This window comes from Vanacampus margaritifer, chromosome 10, assembly GCF_051991255.1.
Source record: "Vanacampus margaritifer isolate UIUO_Vmar chromosome 10, RoL_Vmar_1.0, whole genome shotgun sequence".
NCBI lineage: Eukaryota > Metazoa > Chordata > Actinopteri > Syngnathiformes > Syngnathidae > Vanacampus > Vanacampus margaritifer.
The window spans coordinates 26,317,309-26,339,408 of NC_135441.1; the positions used below are offsets into that span (position 1 = coordinate 26,317,309).

Below are 22,100 nucleotides of genomic sequence, written 5' to 3' on the forward strand. Positions count from 1 at the left end.
ATTAAAAAATAAAATAAAAAAAAAATATAAAATAAAATAAAAAAAAAAGACATTTGATGTTCTTGGTCAGTAGTGGAACACGGCCTAAGTCGTTTTTTTTTTTGTTTGTTTTCATTCACTGTGTCTCTACTTGAGTATTTATCTGACAACGTTTTACTTTTATTACCTACATTTGAAAACAGATGCAGAATACTGGGGCCCGAATAGTGAATGCTCTCGAACCCGCTGACTTTTTTTTTTAGGGCTGAGGCTAAGGATGTGGTGATTGAATCCTTTCACGCATGACACACAGTGGTTTGGAATCACCGGTCTACTGTTTGTGCCCACAATGAGAATAAGCGGTTTCTTGGACGGTTATTTGAATCCGGTTAGCAACTAAAGTTAAAAAGAAAGAATTGGAAAGTCTCAACTTGGTGTCGGGGGACCATAAAAGGTGTTGTTTGAGGTGTGACGTGGTTCCAATCAAGATATCGGGTAAGATGTTTGCCATGTACATGCAAAAAATGTTAGCGCTGTCGAGCAATTAAAAAAAAAAAAAGAAAACTAATTAATCACAACATTTTCTGGAATTACAAAAAATACAAAATCAAACCGGTAACATTTAGTTTTTTTTTGCGAAACTCCATCATGAATAAGTCATGCTTTCCCTAGTTAAGCTGGGGGGCGGTCGTTGGGGGCTGTGAAATGAGGATACTTGCAAATAGAGCTGTCAAGTAATCAATTACCAACTAAATCCACAACTGGAGGCTTTTTTTTTTTTAAATTCAAAATGGTCCAAATCCTCTGATTTCAGCATCTCAACAGTAATTGTTCACTGATTTCTGTAGTCCTGATTACCTTCTGTGTTTAATCAAAATAAAACATTTGCAAACATCTGATTTTACTTTGGAAAAAACTGACCAAACCGGTAACATAGTACATAGTTTCTTTTTTTTTAATCACTGTGCAAATACGAAGAACGAAAAACACCAATCACTGGTTAATGAACAGTACTCAGGGAAATTAATGCTTTTGTAATATACTGTAATGCCAAATTAAAATGAATCTGATTGGTCGATTAATTGATTGAATAATCGATAGATTAATCGATTCTAAAAATATATATATATATTCGATAGTGAGAGCACTACTTGCAAATCTTGATACAAACTTCAACACTCCAAAGTCTCTCTTTCAGATCGGATCCGGCCAAGAAATCCACTTTTCCAGGAAAATAGTATTAGTAACCTTGTTATTAATGTTCATCATTTCTATTTAAAGTGATCTATTCAAAGATCAAACATGTCCGTGTGTGCTCTCATTCTCTGCAAGCCATTGTGCCACCCGTGTTCTGCGTAGCTGCCCGCTTCCTGGTCTATATTTTGGGATTCAAACCCCCACCGCTCCCTTGTTTGCGCAGGCCTCAGGAAAAGCTGCCATCGAGGTGTCTCACTTCCTGGACTGGATGAGCCTGGAGCCCCAGTCCTTGGTTTGGCTGCCTGTGCTCCACCGGGTGACTGCGGCCGAGTCCACCAAGCACCAGGCCAAGTGTCACATCTGCAAACAATGTCCCATCAAAGGCTTCAGGCAGGTGGACACCAACAATGTTTACCGCCGAGTCGTCACTCGTTTCGCGGCAATTTGGAAAATGACAAGCGGCTGTGGTGGAATCAGCAGGCAATGCGGGATGAATGAAACAAAAAGCCCAGCATGGAGCCTTCACCCTGCAAGCTGGCTGACTTTTCTTGCTCTCGGCAGGTATCGCAGTTTAAAGCAGTTCAACGTGGACATCTGCCAGACGTGTTTTCTAACCGGACGCACCAGCAAAGGCAAGAAGCTGCACTACCCCATCATGGAGTACTACACCCCAGTAAGGCAAATCTTTCTTTTCTTATCTTTTTTTTATAATCTTTCATTAGCCGCAATGAAATCAACATCTGCCAGGTTTGATTTTGCACACGCGCCGCTCGGGGTTTGTGCTTCTTTGAGCATATCTTATGTCGACCAGCGATTCCCAACCGCTGCGCAGTGAGAAATCATCAGATGTGCTTTGAGAAATGATCCCATTTCGCTTGACTCATTCACTCGCGGCCATTTTCACTGAAGCAACCCCCTTCGCTCACGGCTGTTTTACTGGATTTTGACAGATTTTTGCAAGGCCCACAGAATATTGCGTTCTATTGCTATAAAAAAACGTGGAACGGAAGATTAGAAAATGTGAGCCTCTTCTGTCATCAGGGAAAAAAAGTTTCCATTTTGCAGCAATTAGCATTAGAATATAGCTAAGTTTCCTCATTATTCACAAATGTGTTTAAAACTGTGGGGAAAGAGCTTTTTGCAACATCGTGGCCCTGGCTGATCTCTTATACTCTAATCTATTTTTGTAATAACTAGTACTACCATTGCTTCAAGCATTCTCTTCAATTCAGAGGCTGCATCAAAGCCTTCTGTTTGCTCTAGCATAAAAAAAAACAACAACATTCAAACTTATAAATACGTCTTTGGGAGTAAATGAGTTAACTGCTCCAAAAAATATTTATTCACTACAAGTAGTGTTTGCTCGTTCCTCTAACGATGCCTGTAATGTATGGTGACATACAGAAAATGATGGCACAAGGTTCAATTGGCCTGTCGTTCACTCGCAGCCACTGCAGTAACTTGCTTCGCTCCCGGCTGTTTTACTGGAATTTGGATTTGGACGGGGGCTTTGCGCTGGCTTGGCTGTTTTAGAGTGCCTCATTGTCACTGCATGGATGTTTTCATATTGGGGTGTATGGACATAAGATGACAGGCCAAGTAGGATTTATTTTCTGATTGACAATTCAGGTGATTACAGTTTGTAATCGTAATTAATCGCATGACTTCAATAGTTAACTCACAATTAATCACAAATGTTATATATGTTCTGTACAATAACATGTACAATACGTTTTCATACTCTTGTTGATTAAAAGTGGAAAAATGTTAAACTAATAGAAAATCTGGCGACATCTTTTAGTCTTTGACTCAGTAATTTCATAATAGTTCATCAAATTGAGTTAAATTAGTGTGATATTGATTTGTGTTTGTCATTTTCTGCCACTAGATGGCATAATTACATTTGTGAGGCATTGGTTACAGCTCAGGTTTTTTTTTTCTTCATATTAACGCTATCTAATCTTTAACATGAAGTAACTTGTGAAATTCTTCACATTTTAAAAATTGCAAAATACAACTTGTCCCCAGTCTCCACCAATATATGCATTATTATTACATTTATTACTGCAAAATTTTGACGTGGACGATTTCTGCTGCGTTGTGACGTGGAATTCCTCCAGTACAGACTTTCCAAGTAAGGGGCGCTCATTAATCGTGCGTTAAAGGAACTTCAAATTAAGTCAAAATGAACGCACTCATTTGACGTCCCTATTAAAAAATACTCACATATCAATTTTCACTTGACAATGATGTTAATGAATGTACTTGCAGGTCGGGTATAATTCAAAATGCGCAGACAAGGCACTGATCTCATAAATGTTCAATCAGAGTTTAGAAATATGGCATACTAATTTGTTTTATTGACTGATCAATATTTTCTAGGAGCTGCCTTCACAAACGACTTGGCATCCGGGATTATGGTTAGAAAAGGACTAACTTTACACGCCTTCCAATCCAATATGTTGAATGCTGGAGGGTAAAATTGAATGTCAAGGCATGAGCGCACTTTTAATGAGTTTCGAGCAAAGCGCTTCTCAAAACTCTTACGGTCTCCAAAGAAAGTGAAACTTTTTCCACGGACCTCCCAACACTAATTTACGCAAAACTACCACGTAAATGCCAAAGCAATTAAAGTGTTGCTTATTTACATGACCATGAATTCATATTTGTTGTATTCTCTTCTGATTTATTGTGCGTCACATCCAAGTTGTTATCCGTGCAGATGTTTTAGCCGGTGCTCAATTCCGACCACATTTTCTAAGAAATATGAGTGCAAACTTCTTCAATCGGTCGCTCAACCTGTCTTCTGCCGCCATGCGCTCGCCGTCCTGCCGCCCGCCTTCATCCGACTCCAGACGACGTCGGGAGAGAAGATGAGGGACTTCGCCAAGACTCTGAAGAACAAGTTCCGATCAAAGCAGTACTTCACCAAGCACCCTCAGAGAGGTTACCTGCCCGTCCAGTCCGTTCTGGAGGCTGACAGCTGCGAGACGTGAGTCCAACTTTTGCAAAAAAAAAAAAAATAATTGGATTGAAAAAATATTTATACATCACCCAGCAGCCTCCCGGACTTCCTTCTCATGTTTTTGCAACCCTTTTAACGAGTGACTGAGAACATGGACATTTAATTAGAAACAAAATGCAACGGGCTCCCAAGACTGAGGCTTTGATTGATTTTGCTTTCAGCTTGTTCGTGGACATTTTTTCATCTGCAATTTGTGTTTTTCTGCTTCATTTAGTGGATAACGTTTTTAACTAACATCAATTCTTTTTTTCTTTTCTTTTTTTTTTTAACCCTTCAAATTCTACTTTGTTTGCACAATTCACAGGTCATCAAACAACCTAAAAATATATTAAATTCTAATTTATCCTTCTTCTTTTTTTTTTTGGGGTAGAGAGCTCCCAGTTTTTAAATTGATTTTGATTTTAAATTGAAGTCTTCCCCACTTCAATCGAAATTGCATCATTCGTTTGCTTCCATTGGACTGCAGCTTGACAGGAAATTGATAAATGATGTCAATTGGGAGGAAATATTACAAACAAAAATGATGTTGAGTCTCAAATGAAACCCATTTTTACCCAAATGTTATCATTCAATAAATCAATACAATTGAGTCATACTGAGACTGGTTTTGGACTATGAAATAAATAAATAAATAAATAAAAATCTGGTTATGAATGAGTACTGACCGAAATTATAGTTAATGAAAACTAACGAAATAATTCAAACTAAAATTGAACAAACATTTTAGTTAACAAAATAAAATAAAAACAAAAATACTTTTTTTTTTTAAAAAAAGAAGCAAAAAGCACATCTCATTCGGTTTTGTTTTTGTCACTTAATACTTAAAGCTGTTGAGCCGTACAAAATTCCAGTTTACTTCACTACACAATACTTTTTTTTATTGCATTCGACAAATACGATATATATTCAAAAGAAATACTAAAACAAATAAAACTAAAACAAAGCATTTTCGGGGGGTAAAATCTAAACTAATTAAAACATAAAAATTCTTGAATTGATTTAAAAAAAAAAAATAGTGCAAATGTGCAAAATGGAGAACGTGTGGAAAAATATATTTAACTTGACTTGTTTGAAATTTTGTGGGTAGTTGACTTGGCTTGATTTTTGCAACTTTCTTGAAACTTGAAGGTTCAACCTTACGACTTGAGGCCGTCTTGCCAACACCAAATGGTGGGAGGAGTCCGTGACTAGGATCGCCAATCGATCAGAAAGGAGCCGATCCCAGAAAAGCACCACTTTTTCATACAAGCGCTTCTTTAGTGATGCAGCTTGACGTCCTGAAAATGCTCTCATGTACTGAATAACACGCACACATGCAGTGAGGGTCCGATTATCATGCCCCGACCGCTTGGGCTCATCTGACGGGGCTGAAAGGGAGCTCTCGGCGTCACCATAATGTTATCCCGCTCGCACACAAACGTTCACGTGAGCTCGTTTGAGCCGACGGGGAAAAGAGGAGCAATGAGACTAAAATCCATGAGAGTCATCAGGAAGCGACGCTGCAGGCGGTCCGTGTGCCCACTTTAGCGTGTTTATGGGCCGGCACGCTGGCAGCTTGTGAATGTGATGTCATGTCGTCAGTCCCGTTGACCTCTTTTGAACTTCACTGTTTGGATCTTTGAGTTGAAAATAAACGCAGAGGATTTTCAGTAAAGGGAACAAACTGTAAAATTCAGATAATGGAATCGCGCTGTAACTTTTTTACGCTTCATAAAACTGCTTATGACATAATGGAGGAGACCCGCACGGGAAAGCAGACCAACATCCTCACAATGTGAGACTTCCATTTTGTTCACTAGCAACCTTTTTATGGATATTTACATCATCTTCACTCTGGAGTATAAATGGCATTTTGAATGGGGGCATTCATTTTACAAAAACAGAGACCAAGAACAGTGGATCCTAGACTTCCCAAAATACCCTTCCTTGAGCCTCCATTTTCACTGAAGCAACCCCCTTCGCTCCCGGCTGTTTTACTGGATTTTGACTGATTTTGCCAGGCTCACAGAATATTGTGTTCTATTGCTTATAAAAACATGGAACTTGCCAAAAGAAAGATCAGAGTCTCTAATTTCATCAGGAAAAAAAAAAGTCTATTTCTCTCTGTTTCCGTTTTGCAGCAATTAGCATTCGAACATAGCTAAGTTTCATCATTATTCACAAACCTGTTGAAAACACTGGCAAAAAGAGATGCCCTTGGTTGATTTCTTATACTCTGCTGCCACCTGCTGGCCATTATTTGTAATAACTACCATTGCTTTAAGCGACCTCTTCAGGTCAGAGGCTGCATCAAACGTTTTTGGCACTGAATGAGTTTTAAGTATATAAATTGCAGGACCAGCCAAATTATAGGAAAAAAAAAAGTGCTAAACTAATCATCTTATGCCACCCGACGCTGTCACAGTATATCAAGTCAACATGTGACACACTCCTGGCAATGATGTCATGTGACTCAAACCTTACTTAAGGCATTTAGTATCTTCAGTGGTAGGCAGGCACCGTGTTAAGGGGGCTTCCCCCGAGAACCGCCTACAGAGAGAACATGCCAACTCTGCACATAAAGAGCCAAGCCAAGATTCAAACTCAAACCAAAACAAAGCAACAGCGGATAAAAATACTGGAGTTGTTTGCGTAATCTCGCTAAAAACGCACAACAATAAAAACAACCTCCTGCCACAGTTCATCAAGAAAAATTGATACGGGATTAACCTCTGTGCTTCTTGATTCCAGATGATCCTGGCAATATTGCGTGGATTAACTTTCCTTTGTGCTTCCCGACATGCACTTGTGATGATGTATTTACGCGCTCATTGTTGTTCCCAGGCCGTGCTCGTCCCCGAAGCTGCCCCATGCAGACACGCACAGCAGGATCGAGCATTACGCCAGCAGGTACGTCTCTCGCTGCGCCGCCGCCGCCGGTCGTACCGTCGTTCAAATTCCCCCAGCCCCGCCCCTTGTCTTAATCCGGCTCTCTTGCTTCCACGTTTTCACCTCCTCTGCTTTTTTTCCTGATCCCTGCAAAGCTCTGATTGAAGTATTGATCTGGCAGCAGTCTAATCCTAAATGTCACAGACAAAAAGTCATGTTACACAGAGAGAGAGAGAGAATAATAAATAATCGGCATTGAATCGATTTTCCTTTTCAAGTCTGATATCGATTAAAACCATTATTTTCATATATCTTTTCATATCCATACATTCATAAAAAAATAACATTTTAAAGTCCTTTTTTTTCTTTCTTTTTTTTGTATCTAACAAAAGACTTGAGACTTACTGTTCACATGAATTTAAAAGTATTTTCTTTTTTTTCTTCTCTTCTGGAGAAAAGTTCGATATTTTCTTAATAAACTCAATTATTAAATTATTTAAAAAAATATATATATATATATATATATATATATATTTAAAAATAAAAAAAAGGAGAGCAATGATGATGACATGTCAAATCGGTAAAATTACCGACTGAACAATACTGAGCTCTCCAGACAAAAAAATAATAATAATAAAGAAATAAAAATAAACTCAATTATTTAACCAGTTACTGTCTCCGCAAAATTTAATTTCAAATTTAGTATTTGTGGAGTTTTTAGCATGTTCTTGATATCAAAGAAAATTGACGTTCCATAATTCATCAATATTAGATTGAAGTGAAGCGAATCGATTCAGAAAAAAAGCTAAATCAAATCGAACTGAACTCTTGTGAATGGAAATCAAATTGAATGAGGAAATTGCAATCGATAACCAGCCCTAGTAAAAGAAAAAAAATCATGTCATTTTTTTTTATGCTTATAATCTTTATGAGAAGAAAGACAGAGTTTGTCGAGATGATATTTAAAAATAATTCCCTGTCTTTAAAATGCATCTTTTTCATACAAGTATGCACTTTTCTTTTCTTTTTGGAACCCCAGCTCGTCTCACCTTCAGCGCAAACACAAACCAATTTAAAACAGCTTGTTTTGTTACTTGTGCATATCTGTGTTATTTGGCGTACAATGTGTGTGTGTGTGTGTGCGCTTGGAGGTCAGCGGGGTCCGGCGTGCCCAGTGGCTTGTCACTGGCCGGGCCGCTGAGCCCACTGGTCACCTGGGAGCCGTCCTCGAGGATCAGCGTCCGTTTGACAGACGACAAACACGACTGCTGCGCCCCTGAAGGCGAAACACGCGCGCACACACACACACACACACATTAATGCAGCTTGTGTGTGCGTTGCAAAGTGCGCCGTTGTGTACGACATCACCCGAGGACGTCGCTGCTTTAAAACGCTGCCAAAACTCTCATCTGTGAGCCGCGTATCTATTTTGCCGTCTTTATCTACTTCCTGCTGTCCTTTTTTTTTTTTTTGTAAATCCTCCATATTGCTCTGTTATCTCATATTAACTGCTGAGTTCACTTCAAATGGATCCAAACATTTGCATATCGTATGTTCCTGGTCAAGTTGGTTGTTATGGAGTTTGTTTTGGTGGTGTGTTTAGTCTTAGGTTTTTTTTTTTTTTTTTCCTGGAGTGTTTAGTCTTAGTTTGAGGAAAGCAGGCAGAGTTTGATTGGTCGGCATCCGCTCATGCTGACTTCCAATCATAAATCTAACATGGCTGGTGTTAGATTTATGATTAGATGAATTATGGGGAATGCAGCAAGTGATGAAAATAACGTTTTTTTTATGGCGTAGTCACGGGCAAAAAAAAATCAGTTGTTGTCACGATTCCAGAGTCACTACAACGATAAATATCATGCACACTGTAGGAAGTATTTCGCCACACAAAAACATTATTAATATTTTTTGCCACATTACAGAAAATTGCCAATAAGCAAATACAATTTTTTCATGAATAATGGTGGTTAACCGCCCCCCCACCCCCCAAAAAAAAAAAAAATTCGGTGAATGTGGTGGGATCCACTATGAAGAGTTTTCTTCTTTTTTTTATGTGCACATTTTTTTACAGATACCTTTTTTTTTTACAAGTACAAATTACGGCTTTTACGGTACTTTATTTTTCTACAAGTTTTTTTTTTATGTTTTTTTACATTCACAAATTACTTTTGTACCATACGACTGCACTAGCAGTTATCACACCGTTCCTAATATTTAATATGTATGATCATTCTTATTATATTACTGTTTCAAGATCTCCCAATGACATTTAAAAAAAAAACAAAAGGTGCACGTTTGTGCAGCAACCTGAGTAAATGTGACGGCGACGTGGACAGTTCACACGACTGTTTCAAACTCCCCAGTTGAGACCTGCCCACTGTCCAATGGAAAAATACATCTACATGACTTGGACTCTTTGACTGTTTCGAGGTTCCCCCATGACCGCAGTGCATGTTTCGGTGGCAACCTAAACACGGACAGTTGGCATGATTGTTTGAACCTTGAACCCTGTTGCCACTTCCCACTGGGGGACACTAAACTCCATTTTAGGAGACTTGCTTCAAATTGGATTGATTTGTGTGTTTTGGGTCATTTTCAGAAAAGACGCGTTTATTATTGCTGTCATTTGTCAAAATGGGTCCAATTTGACCCGGCAGTATTTCGGGGTTAAAAGTTCTCACTTTCAGCAGAGAAAACATAATTAAATGTGTTGCCATCAATCCATAGCATTGCAAAATTGCCATCCAATTCCATCGGTTTAAAATCTTTTATTCAATTTTTTTTATGAACGTCATCTGTCTTGTGTTTGCTCAGCGTCTTGCATTTCGGCGCTCATCTTTTCCCCCCCTTTAATTTTTTTCTTGGACTCCAAGATGAATGCAAAGACTTGAAAAGAAAGCATCAAGCAACGTGAGCACAACAACAAAAAAAAGCCTCCAATTTGTGCTCTCTTCACTTTCAGCGTGATTGAGCGCCGTCGTGATAGGATTTGACGCCATTTATTGACTCCCTTCATCACGTACTGAACGTTCACTTTGCCTCCGCCTGTCATCTGATTAAGATCAACTCCCGTTCCAGATTTGAGATTAGCAAGTGTGTACCTAATTTTGTGGCCGGTAACTGATTGAAATCGTTTTTCAAAAAAGGACCTTTTCACAAATCTTCCGTCCGCCGGCTCGTGTCGAAAGCAAGTTCTTTTTTTTTTTTCTTCTTCTTCTTTCATCATCAGCTCTTATTACATTCCAACTTTTTTTTTTTTACAATTATTTTAAAGGGTGGATGTGAAGAAAATCTCCCGCTCAGAACTCTGCAGGACGTCGCAGTTTCTTCCATTTGCTTTCACGTCAATTATATTTGTACCAAAAAAATTTTTTTTTTTTTAAAAAGCAACATCCACTTCCTTTCTTGCTTGCTTTCAAGACACGCACACACGCACGTGTCGTCGCCTCGCATGCTTTAGGATGAATGGCTTTGTGGATCCAATTCATTAACGCTGGGGTTCAGGGGTCAAGAGTCCATTTTTTTTCTTTTCGCGGTATTGTGTAGATTAAAGCCACTCTCCAGAAAGAAAAAAAATAATAATTAAAAAAAAAAATAAAGCCACTCTCGTGTGGTTCTTAAGGACATCTTGGTTGTCAAAAGCTTTCCACCAAGTATGTCCTTAAAGAATGTCTCGAAGGCTCTCCAAGTAGTACCAGCGTGACCCGCAATGAACACAACAGTGGCGTTTGTCAAAAATGAGACGGGTTTGAAAGGCCTGTAAAGGGAAATTAAACACTTTGTTTGGAATTTTACCAACCACGGAGAAGATTGTTTCTAATAACCATGACAAATTTTAAATGATTAACAAACTGGCAAGTAGCCTACTGTGTCTAAAATGAGACTTCAAAATCTTGAAGAAAAATAAATCTTACTGGCTGTCAAATTGGACTTAAATTTATTAAAAAAAAATTTAAATCATGTTTATTTTTGTTCCTTCAACTTCTTTCCATGCCATGAACGCAGTCACATCAAACAACGAGGCACTCTAAAGTGGCCAAGCCATTGGACTCGGGATCTATCTACATAAATAAATAAATAAGAAACAGAGTTTCTGAAGATTAAATTGGTTCATATTTGGAAGTTCGAACCTAAAGGTACTGTCCGGCGCATTTCTGTTGCTGTTTGTAAACCCAACATTCAAAACTGACGCTCGGAGGAAGCCAACCGGGAACGAGCGTGGAATCGGTCCGCCAATCAGATACATTGTAACTTTCTGAGTTAACCAACTTGGTATTCAACCAAACGTTTTTTGGAGCCTCAAAAGTCAAATGTTATGATGTGCAATTCACACGAGGGATGACTTTTTATTTGAGTCGCAAACTTTGCGTGGTGCAATTCTCTTGACTTTGATTGGATCCAAAACGCAATTCTTAATTATTAATTAATTATAATATTTATTTAATTTATTTAATATTTAAATATAATATTTATTTATAATATGTAAGAACTGAAATGTTTATCCTACGCGTAAATGCTGTAGGAATAAAAAAAAAAAACAGATCAAGAAACCAAATCTCAATGTTACAATAACAAATCACTTTATTTTTGGGGGGTAAAAATGAAGCAGGGTTATGATAGTTTTGTATATTTCATGATAGTTTTTTATTTTGTTTTGACTTTTATGACAAACATGAGAAAAAAATTTGAAATAGGAACGTTTGAGTGTTTAAATTATATACGAGCTGGGAATTATTTGATAGTAGATGACTTTGGAAAGTTAGGTTTATATTTTTGTTCATTAATCTGTACTTTTTTTTTCTTCGTTTTGTCCTTTTTGAACAGCAAAATAAAAACAATTTAAAAATAATTATTATTATTTTTATTCCGTTAGTATGAATTAACTTTTACAGCGAGTTTGTTAGTTTTAATTAGTTTTTCTTTTTCTTAAAAATGTTTTGTTTTCATTTGGTTTGTATTAGTTTTAGGATTAGTTTTAGTTTTTCAATACCATATATCAGGGGTGTCAAAACATACGTAATATTATTTGACAAAGATGAAAATGAAGGACATTTCTGCTATTATGAGAATTACTTTTAGTTCGTTCTATGAGGTCAAATGTAGTTTCACTTAATTAAAATGTATGACAAAAATGATTTTTCAATTTCAGTTTTTGTTATTTTGCTGGTTTTCGTAAACTATAATAACCTTGCACTAGCTTTCCATGGAATATGTCATGTCCTTGCGCCCAACTTTTTCCTAAACGCCGAAGGGCGCGCAGGTGAGAGCGCCGCACAGAAAGACGGACAACGTGAAGTAAAATGCATTTGGAGCAGTTAAGTGGCGGCCGGGCTCTGCTGGGTGAAGATTACGCTTCATTTAATTGGGTGTTAATGACGTTCCCCTGGCCGCTAATTAAAGAGGAAGCTCGCACACCAACTCTTGTGATAAAGACGATGCTCGGGAGGCCGCCAGTTGCCACGCTGGGACTCGCTTTATCAACACGTTGACGCACTCGCTTTCACGATTCTCAGGACAAAAAAAAACAGGAAGAACAAAAATACACTCACACACTCCATTGTTCTTCAAGCATACAGTTGGTTTGAATTGCTCTTCAACAAAAGAGGGCCTAGATGCCGATGAGCAAATTCAGACGACATAACAAAAGTCTACACACCCCTGTTTAAACACTAGGTGATATCGAAAAATGGGACCAATATAGATTATTCACTCAATCAATCCCTCAAGTGATTTGAGAAAATCTTTTAAAGAGATGTAAATAGATGCTGCTGAAATAGTGTAGTTGCACAAGTGTGCACACCCTCTTATAACAGAAAATGTCTGTTTTGTTTCGTTCCACTATCGTTTAAAAATGGACATTAATTTAATTTTTTTAAATCATGTTTATTTTTGTTCCTACAACTTCTTCCCATGCCATGAACGCAGTCACATCCAACAACGAGGCACTCTAAATGTCCAAGACAATGGTCTCAGGATCTAACTAGATAAATAAATAAGAAACAGAGTTTCTGAAGATTAAATTGGGCATATTTTGAAGTTCGAACCTAAAGGTACTGTCCGACGGATTTCTGTTGCTGTTTGTAAACACAACATTCAAAACTGACGCTCGGAGAAAGCAATAATTGTATGTTGTGAATATTTTTTCCTATCTGCATTTTTAGTCGTTTTGACCTGAAGAAGAGTGATTAGAATTGACTCAACTTTATGTTCATTGTACCCAAATGGATTGAGTGTGTTGCACAAGCAGCGTGTCAGATGCCAGTGACAAGTTTTTGCATGTACTAATTATCTTCCCACAGCAGTTGTGAGCTTCCTCCTTGTTGCCAAGTGGAGCGATCGCGATCACAGGAAATGTGACGCTGCCGCTGTCCGCGGTGCTGAAGCCCACTGCAGCCTTGCCGGCTTGTTTTATTGCCTCCCCGCTGCGCCGCGAGACGCTGTACACTATTTTTTAAACCAATTTTATCTCCCTTTTCCTTGTTGACATTTTTATTGATCCTCCTCTAAAGGCGGCCCGCTACTTTTTTTCTGTTCCTGCCACTCTGCAGTCTTGTCACTTAGAAGTTTTCAGGCAGCTTTTTGTTGTTGTTGTTTACTTACAGTCCACGATAGTCAAAGTTAGCTCTTGACAAACATCAGCGGTGCACATTTCACTGTGTGTGTTTTTTCTTTCTTGGTTGTATTTTGCTCTAGTGTGGGAGCATATTAAATGTGTTGACTTTGATCCGTTCGCATTTGATATGACACTTTCTCTGTCTCTCCTTTTGTGTGTGTGTGTGTGTGTGTGTAGATTGGCAGAGATGGAAAACCAGAATTGTTCCTTCTTCACTGACAGCCTTTCTCCCGACGAAAGTCTGTGAGTTTGTCGTCATTCTTGCAATACAAAGCCGCTCGTGACCGCCGCCGGCTTGCAACATGATTGTGTGCATGTTCGCGCTGCATGGAAATCTGTTAAAGTCCATTTCCTTCACATCCATCTTAAGGCTCGTGTGCTCGTACGCTCTTTGTCCGGACTAGTAAGACAATTCAGCGCAAACTGTGTCCTCCTAGTCCATCAAATTAGTCTGATTTTTTTTTTTTTGTTGAATCAAAAGCAAACATTTGCTTTTATTTTGAAAAACAGTGATCAATATTTTTTGCCTATTTTCTGATATATTACGGACCAAACCATTAAGTGAATCATCATTTATAAAATAATAATGTCATGTTCTTGAATGAATTGATTTTTTTGAAATCTGAGTCCTCATTTAATTGGAATTATAATCAACAGCTGTCTAACTGAAGACCCGGGGGCCAGATCTGACCCACAACTGGCCCGTGAAAGGAAATTGTTTTTTGCTAAAATACCAAAATGCAAGCATTTTTAGTTAACGGTTCCACTTTTCAAATAAAACAAATAATAGTTGAATACTTTTCGTCAGCTTGTAATTTCAAAGCTAGTTATGCACAGGGCTGGACTGGCCATCTGGCATGCAGGGCAGATGCCCGGTGGGCCAGCCTCTTTTGGGGCCAATGCAGTGCTTTTTAATGATTGTTTTCCTACCACAAGACACTGGCTCACAATTCAGAAGGACAAATCTCAAATTTCAAATATAGATAGCAAACTGAAACATCATCAATAAACATTAGTAGTAAAACGACATGTTAGGCAAGAGAGTCAAAATGCTAGGGCCGATATTTATTTTTATTTTTTTGGGGCCAGCCGTGGTTATGCATGATTTTGTAATATTTTTTGTAATAAATAATATTAGGCGATTAGCCATTTCTATGGTTTTCGTAGTCCGAACGGTCTGCTGAAGGAAACCAGAATTTCGATGTGGCCCACAATAAAAAGGAGTTTGACAACCCTACATCATCAAAATAAGGATTATTTGCTGCTCTAGAAATAATCATTTGACCAATTTATTAATTAAAGCCCCCCCCCCCCCCCCCCACACACACACACACACAAAAACACAGAATTGTGTAACTAATTATTTTAAATTCAACAACTCAACAAATCAAAGTACTGCTGTACTTCCTTGAACCAATTACTGTTGCACTTTGTTGTGGCGGCATTTCAGGTTGTTTCAAAAAGATCACAAAAAGTGTGAATTTATGACTAGCCAAGCTTATTCCTACTTGCGGTCTTCATTTATTGTTTCCCCCCGCGTGTGTTTGCGTGCGTGCGTGTGGGCTGTCAGCTGTTTTTATCATCTTGCCCCTCCGTGGCGTTTGCCCCGCAGCCTTGTGCAAATGACGCTGCGATCTGCGGGGGCATCCGTCTGCCGAGGTGTTCTCATCAGCCTTTCCCTTCAAACCACGTTTACGTACGCGCACGTTGACGTGAGCCCGAGAAACGTGCGCGCGCGTCAGCCGCAACAACGTTCCCTAATGAGATCCAAGACAACGTTTGTTTACGGCTGCTTTTACAAACGTGATAATGCTCCCTTGATTGAAACCGTCACGGCCGCATTACGTTAACATTGTTTACAATCGTGGCTCGCCGTGTCATAGAAGGAGCCACGACGAATATGTTTGTATGATGCAATGTCATTCGACAGTGCTGCAAATTGTCATTTTTTTTTTTAATTAAATGATGCGGTCTTGATTCAGCGTGATCGCGTTTGCCGAGGAAGCATTTCCTGCACTACGCGCATGTTTGTGTTGTTTTCTTTTTCACCAAGCATGTCTTTGTCTTCAGGCATGGCTCTCGATTGTCTTGGCTTGAAGTCATTTCGTTTTCGCGGAGACCTTCCGTTTCGGAACAGGCGTAGTCCAGTCAGCAAGCATAACAAGAGAAAATATTTACGTGAAAAACAGTTCTACCGTCAATATAAATCAAAGCGTCCGTTTGACGGTCAACTGACAACATATTCTTTTCTTGCAGCTTAAACTTGTTCATTTCTCTGTTTGTAAGCTTGGAATGTCGGAAATCCTGTTAGTCCAACGTGCACGACGAACTGTGCAGCGAGTATGTTTTGATCATTGTCAGGCCACAAAAATTTTTGGGGTGGATTTGCAGCACCAGGTGGCCATTAGTGGTAGCGTTCTAGAGTGTTTTGGATCCCACTTGGCAGCCGGCACGTTTGGCGTTAGCCTTGAGTAACACCCTGCCCCACTTATGTGCGGTGTTCCACAGGGTTCAATTTCAGGGCCCCTGCTGTTTTCATTATTCTTTCCATTTCATCTAACGGCATATGTTTTTATACGTCTGATTTTTGCACTTTGTATGCAGCTCTGGTTTTTAACTCATTCACTGCCATTGACGGCTATAGACGTCAAAAATTCATTTGAACTATTTCTATTAATTTGACACTTTTTCCACTTTTGTTAATAAGAGTATGAAAACCTAAAAAAAACATTTTTTTTAAATTGAAGTCAATTACAATAGAAAATTTTAATCGCCTGACGCGATTTTAAAAAAGAAAACAAAAGATCATTAACAATTAGGGGCATCAGGTGATAAAAAATTTTTTATTGTAATTATTCGCATGACTTCACTAGTTAACTCACGATTAATCACAAATTTTATATCTGTTCTAAATGTACAGTAAAATGTACAGTAAACTTTCAAACGCTTGTTAACATAAAAGTAGGAAAAAATTGAAAATATGGCTGCATCTTTTAGTCATTTTTGCAGTAATGTCATAAATCATAAGATTTAGTTCAAATTAAAAATATGTAGTGTACTGTAAAAAATGAGTGTGATGTTGATTTATGTTGAGATCATTTTTCTTTAAGAGGTGGTCATTAATGTGTGTTAAAAAAAATTTGTGGCGTTAAAGGAAAAAAATTCTAGGTTTTCACACTCTTGTTAAAAAAAGTGGCCAAAAATGTTTAATAGAAATAGTTTTGCATCGCATCTGTTTACCTACATTGATGTACGTCACGTAACGAACGTCAAAGCGGCCCTTCCTTGCCTTGGAAGCAAAAGTCTGGACACCCCCTGGCTTTAAGCTCTGGAGTTCATCGCTCGCTTGCTTCTGTCTGCTGTGGTGCCTTTTTTCTTTCTTTTTTTTTTTTTTTTTTTTTTTTTGCCCCGCGCCTCATGTGGTGCTGTCATGGATCGGCTTGGTGCTGCCCGTGGCTCAGTGTGATGTTTTCTGTGTGGGGCCGACCCAGAGATGAAGATCAGTACCTCCTGCGTCACCCCAGCCCGGCCTTGGAGCACGACTCCCCCTGCGGGCAGCTCATGCTGCTGGCCCACCTGGAGCACCAGGACAAGGAGCAGCTCCAGTGCACCCTGGCCCGGCTGGAGAATGAAAACAGGTGAGGCGCTGAGGCGAAATTCCTTCCTTGAAATCTTGACAATATGTTCCGTGCAGCCTCACTGGTCGAAATACGGTATTCGGGTTAATATTGCCTTAGTGGAGTATGAGTGAAGCAGCCAAATCCAGCAGTTGTTAATCAGTATCAGAAGGCGGCCATTTTGCCACTTGCTGGCGAGCGGAAATGACATCACAGTTGCTCAGGTAACAACCAATCACAGCTCAGCTTCAGAAAAAAGATGGGCTGTGATTGGTCGTTGCCTGAGCAACTGTGATGTCATCTTCAGTCGACAGCAAGTGGCAAAATGGCCGCCCCCTGAGATGGATTAAAAATGACTGGATTTCGCTGCATGACTTAAATGTAATATTAATCAGAATGTCACGTTTAGACCAGTGAGGTCACATATAAAATATTATGGTCAAGAAATGTTGAAGGTTGACTTCCACTTTAATCCTTTCATAACGTTCAAGTGAAAAACTGAATATTTGGAAAGCACTTAGGACAATCAATAAATCCCGTGAAAATGTTACAAAAGTGTTTTTGCATCCAAGTTTGGCGGAGGGAGTGATTTTTCACCATAAAACTCCCGAAGAACAATAACACAATTGTGCGTGCGTGCGTGTGTGTGTGTTTGCATTTTGTGAGGCTTATGCTGAGTGCATCTGTTTTTACTTGCAGACCTCCCGCAGTGAACAAACACTTTCACGCTCCAAAACCTATTCAACATATTATTTGCACATAAAAGGAGTGTCACACTATTCGTGTGATTTTATTGGAAGTCGTTTCCAAGTAATCCTTTCGTTCCAGTCTTGCGCGGGTCTCCCACATAGAAGATAACAAAATACCCACAATGCACTGGGGTGAAATGGAGGCATCGCGGCGTGAGAGGCACTGGCCGTTCACTCGCAAATACTTTGCTGGCGAAGGAAGCATAAACAGGACGTCAGATACTGTTTGGGAAGTTGAGCTCCAAGCAGCACAAGCGTTAAAACAGGAGTTCACAACATTTAGAGGGATTCTGCTGTCCAATTAAAATGATAATAATAATGAGATAAACACTTCTCTACCGCAGGTTCAGGGTTAATGGTCGAGCTGTTTTTTGGGGGGGAGGGGGTAGTACAGTTTATTATTATTTAGTTCTGCCTTTTAATGTAATTACACTGCTGTTCACTAGATGGCAGCACACTATTTTGTTTGACACTAAATTAAAACAGGAATTATTTCAGCTCACTCTACTTTTTGCTGTAGATAATTTTATGTGGAAAATGCTTATTGGTAGTACCCTGGTACACCCTGCTGCTTTTTTTTGGGGGGGGGGGGCTAAAAACAAAATTCAATCTTCTTCTTATTATTCTTTTAAACACTGGATGTCAATTATACGTGGATTTTTGTCATTCACATGCCGGCCCAGTCCCAATCAGCCATCAATATATGGGGTTCCACTGTACTATGTTTCAACTAGGGGTCACAGGCCATTAAAATGCTTCATCGTAATTAATCGCATGACTTCACTAGTTAACTTACAATTAATCACAAATTTTATATCTGTTCTAAATGTACAGTAAAATGTACAATAAACTTTCAAACGCTTGTTAACATAAAAGTAGGAAAAAAATGAAAATATGGCTGCATCTTTTAGTCATTTTTGCAGTAATGTCATAAATCATAAAATTTTGTTAAAATTAAAAATATGTAGTGTACTGTAAAAAATGAGTGTGATGTTGATTTTTCTTTAAGGGGTGGTCATTAATCGCGTGTTAAAAAAAATTGTGGCGTTAAAGGAACTTCAAATTAACTCAAAATGAATGCACTCATTTTGACACCTCTAGTTTGAAAAATTTTCACATCCAACATTTTCTGATGAGAAACACATTTTAATGTTCATTTTCATCTCCCTTCAGCGTCTCCCCGTTCATTTCCTCGACCACCCCTCTTTCTGCTCAGGGTGCTCCAGAGCGAGTACCGGCGCCTCAAGTGGAAACACGAGGAGGCGGCGTCTCTTCCCATGCTGACGGAGGCGGGCGAGGGCGATCCGGGCTCGCCGGCGGCGGGCGGCCAGCAAGACGAGGAGCTCCTGGCCGAGGCGCGGGTCCTGCGGCAGCACAAGACGCGTCTAGAGACGCGCATGCAGATCTTGGAGGACCACAACAAGCAGCTGGAGTCGCAGCTGCGCCGACTGCGAGAGCTGCTGCTTCAGGTAAACGCGGCCTCCCGTAAGGCTTCACCGGCATGCGCTGAGCATTTCCTCCATGCTCCTTGCGAGTGGTTTCATTTTCTATTTGTGGGGTTTGACTGTTTTTCCCATTCAGCAAAAAAGTGCTCGCTTTTTTCCCCACTACTACAATACATGAACTGCTTCCTCCACTAGTCGATTTTTGTTTTGTATTTCTGGCAGGGGTTCACATCATTTTGAGGGGCGCAGACCTGGAAATATATATCCAAGCACCCCCTCATAATCCCAAGCCAATTAAGCATTACTAGCATGTGCACATGTAAATGGTACGGGAATTTTTTTTAAAGTTTTCAAGAATTTAGGATGAAGTGATATTTTTTAGAGCAGAGGTCACCAACCATTTTAAAGCTCAGAGTTACTTCTTGAGTAGTGTTTTTTTTTTTTCTGGAGAGCTCAGTATTGTTCATTCGGTAATTTTACCGATTTGACATGCCATCATCATTGCTCTCCTTTTTTTATTTTTTTTATTTTTTTAAATTATATATATATATTTTTTATTATTATTATTTTTTTTTATTTATTTATTTATTTTTTTTGTATGTGGGTGAATATGTGAGTAGTGATTAAGGGAAAAGGGCAGCCAGTTTGATACACAGTGTTGAAATAAGAAATATGCTCAAATTATGAATGCGATTAATCACGTCGTGTCATTTTGTGAATGATTTATCAAAAATAATTTGGAAGCAGGTACATATCAGCATGCAACACATTTTCTTGAAATCACTGCCAATGTTCACTTTTTCAAATGCAAAATTCTTAGGAAATCGCAATGTCTCACCACTGCTGAGCTATTTTTAGAAAAAGCCCCCTTGGGCTACTCAGATGCTACTTGGGGGGCGTCCAGGCGCCATGTCAGCGACCCCTGTTTTAGAGGAAGAAGTTATGTACATTTATAAATCTATTTATTGACAGATAACCACATGAGATGGATTATTTCCTTCTCAAAATCTTGAGAATAATTTTTTTTTCTCATATTTTCTTTATGAGAATCAAGTCAAATTTTTTCAAAAAAATTCTTTTTTTTACTGCAACAAAGGTATTTTGTTTTTGCGAGAAAAACTTAATATAATAAAGTAATAAGATTTGCATCATCTTTATGGGTATAATTTTTATATTTTCACAATAAAGCAGTTATTATTTCTAAATATAAAGGTATTTTGTCTGGATAAAATGTCAGAATCTTTTCCAATGTAATTATGATATTATGGAGGGAGCAAAATGCAGCACCGGTGCTGAAAGTGGAAATCATCGGTACGTTATCTACAAGGAGAGGATAAATTGCGGGAGAATATTATCTGAGGAATTGAGGCTGGAGGCTGACAATCATAATGGTAATAATCGGGGGGGTACTAAATGACACAGGTGGGTCAATTAACTGGAAAATATGCGACAGGAAGTAACGATTCCAAAAATAGACGGAAAGGAAAAGCAGGGAAGGAGCTTCAAAAAAAGTCTTCAAATTCTTATAATCCTTTTCTCCCTGCAACAGGATTGCACTTCCATTTCCTCAAAAAATGGGATCGGGGGGCTTTTGTGTGGGATGGTCTGAGCCCTTTATATCCTCTGCACACACACACACACAAATACGCACACACACCACCGTGATCTTACTCGCTCACCTTTGATTACAATATTACTCAAGAATGTATTTTGTAGATAATTGATTTGTCTTATTTTATTAATACTGGTCGTTTTAAAAAAAATAAAAAATAAATAAATGGCCCAATTGAATATCAAATTTATGATTAAAACACGGCGCCGCCTTGAGATACGCGTGACCTGACTTACAAGTTTGTTTGTTTTTATTGAAATTGTCTATTGTGCTTTTATTATATCTTAAACTTCTGTTTGTTTCTTTTCTTTCTTATTTGTTTTGTTTACATGTTCAAAATAAAAATGTTCAGCCAATTTTTTTTTTAATGAATCTTTAATTAATTTATTTATTTGTTTATTTATTTGTATGGTAGCTGTGTTCAACCGATTTAAAAAAATTAAATAAAAATAAAAATAAAACATTTTTAATTTATTTATTTATTTATTTGTATGGTGGCTGTGTTCAGCCGATTAAAACAATTTTTTTTTAATGTATTTATTTATTTATTCATACGGTGGCTGTGATACTCAAGGTGAGCAACCTATTCTCAGATTTTTTTTAAATATATATTTTTGTCGTTTTAAAAAGAATGTTTTTGAATGGAAAGGATTGTCAACGCTGATCCTTTCTATCGAAAATAAAGACGTCTGCAAGTCACCTCGGCAAACGCTTTTCAACTATAGAGCAGTGTTTTGTTTGCAAGACAAATTGTCTGACAAACTGTCACCCCAAACTTTCGAACCCTGGTCCACGCAGGAGTCCTTGCTCCGCTTTGCATGACGAGGATAGTAACGTGTGTGCGTGTCCGTGTGTGCGCCAACAGCCCAAAGAAGATTCCGAGGCCAACGGGTCAGAACCGTCGACCTTGTCCTCGCCCGTGTCCGGAGGGGGGCACCACGGGGGGGCGGCCAGCAGGGACACCACTGACACGGAAGCAGCAGGTCGGTGAAAAT

At 38.8% G+C, this 22,100-nt stretch overlaps 1 protein-coding gene across 5 annotated transcripts in view; it reads left to right on the top strand.

Moving 5' to 3' along the window:
• Positions 1-22,100, top strand: part of drp2 (dystrophin related protein 2) — a 171,481-nt gene that overhangs the window by 145,768 nt on the left and 3,613 nt on the right. For 2 of the 5 annotated variants that reach the window (XM_077578695.1, XM_077578696.1), the window contains 8 exons: positions 1,400-1,566; positions 1,738-1,849; positions 4,032-4,168; positions 7,025-7,090; positions 13,860-13,925; positions 17,174-17,320; positions 19,265-19,517; positions 21,971-22,088. In XM_077578695.1, coding sequence (XP_077434821.1) covers positions 1,400-1,566; positions 1,738-1,849; positions 4,032-4,168; positions 7,025-7,090; positions 13,860-13,925; positions 17,174-17,320; positions 19,265-19,517; positions 21,971-22,088 — 1,066 coding nt within the window. Of the gene's footprint in view, positions 1-1,399; positions 1,567-1,737; positions 1,850-4,031; positions 4,173-7,024; positions 7,091-13,859; positions 13,926-17,173; positions 17,321-19,221; positions 19,518-21,970; positions 22,089-22,100 lie in introns of those variants that run through there. The other 3 variants (XR_013295678.1, XM_077578698.1, XM_077578699.1) reach the window with 3 other exon arrangements.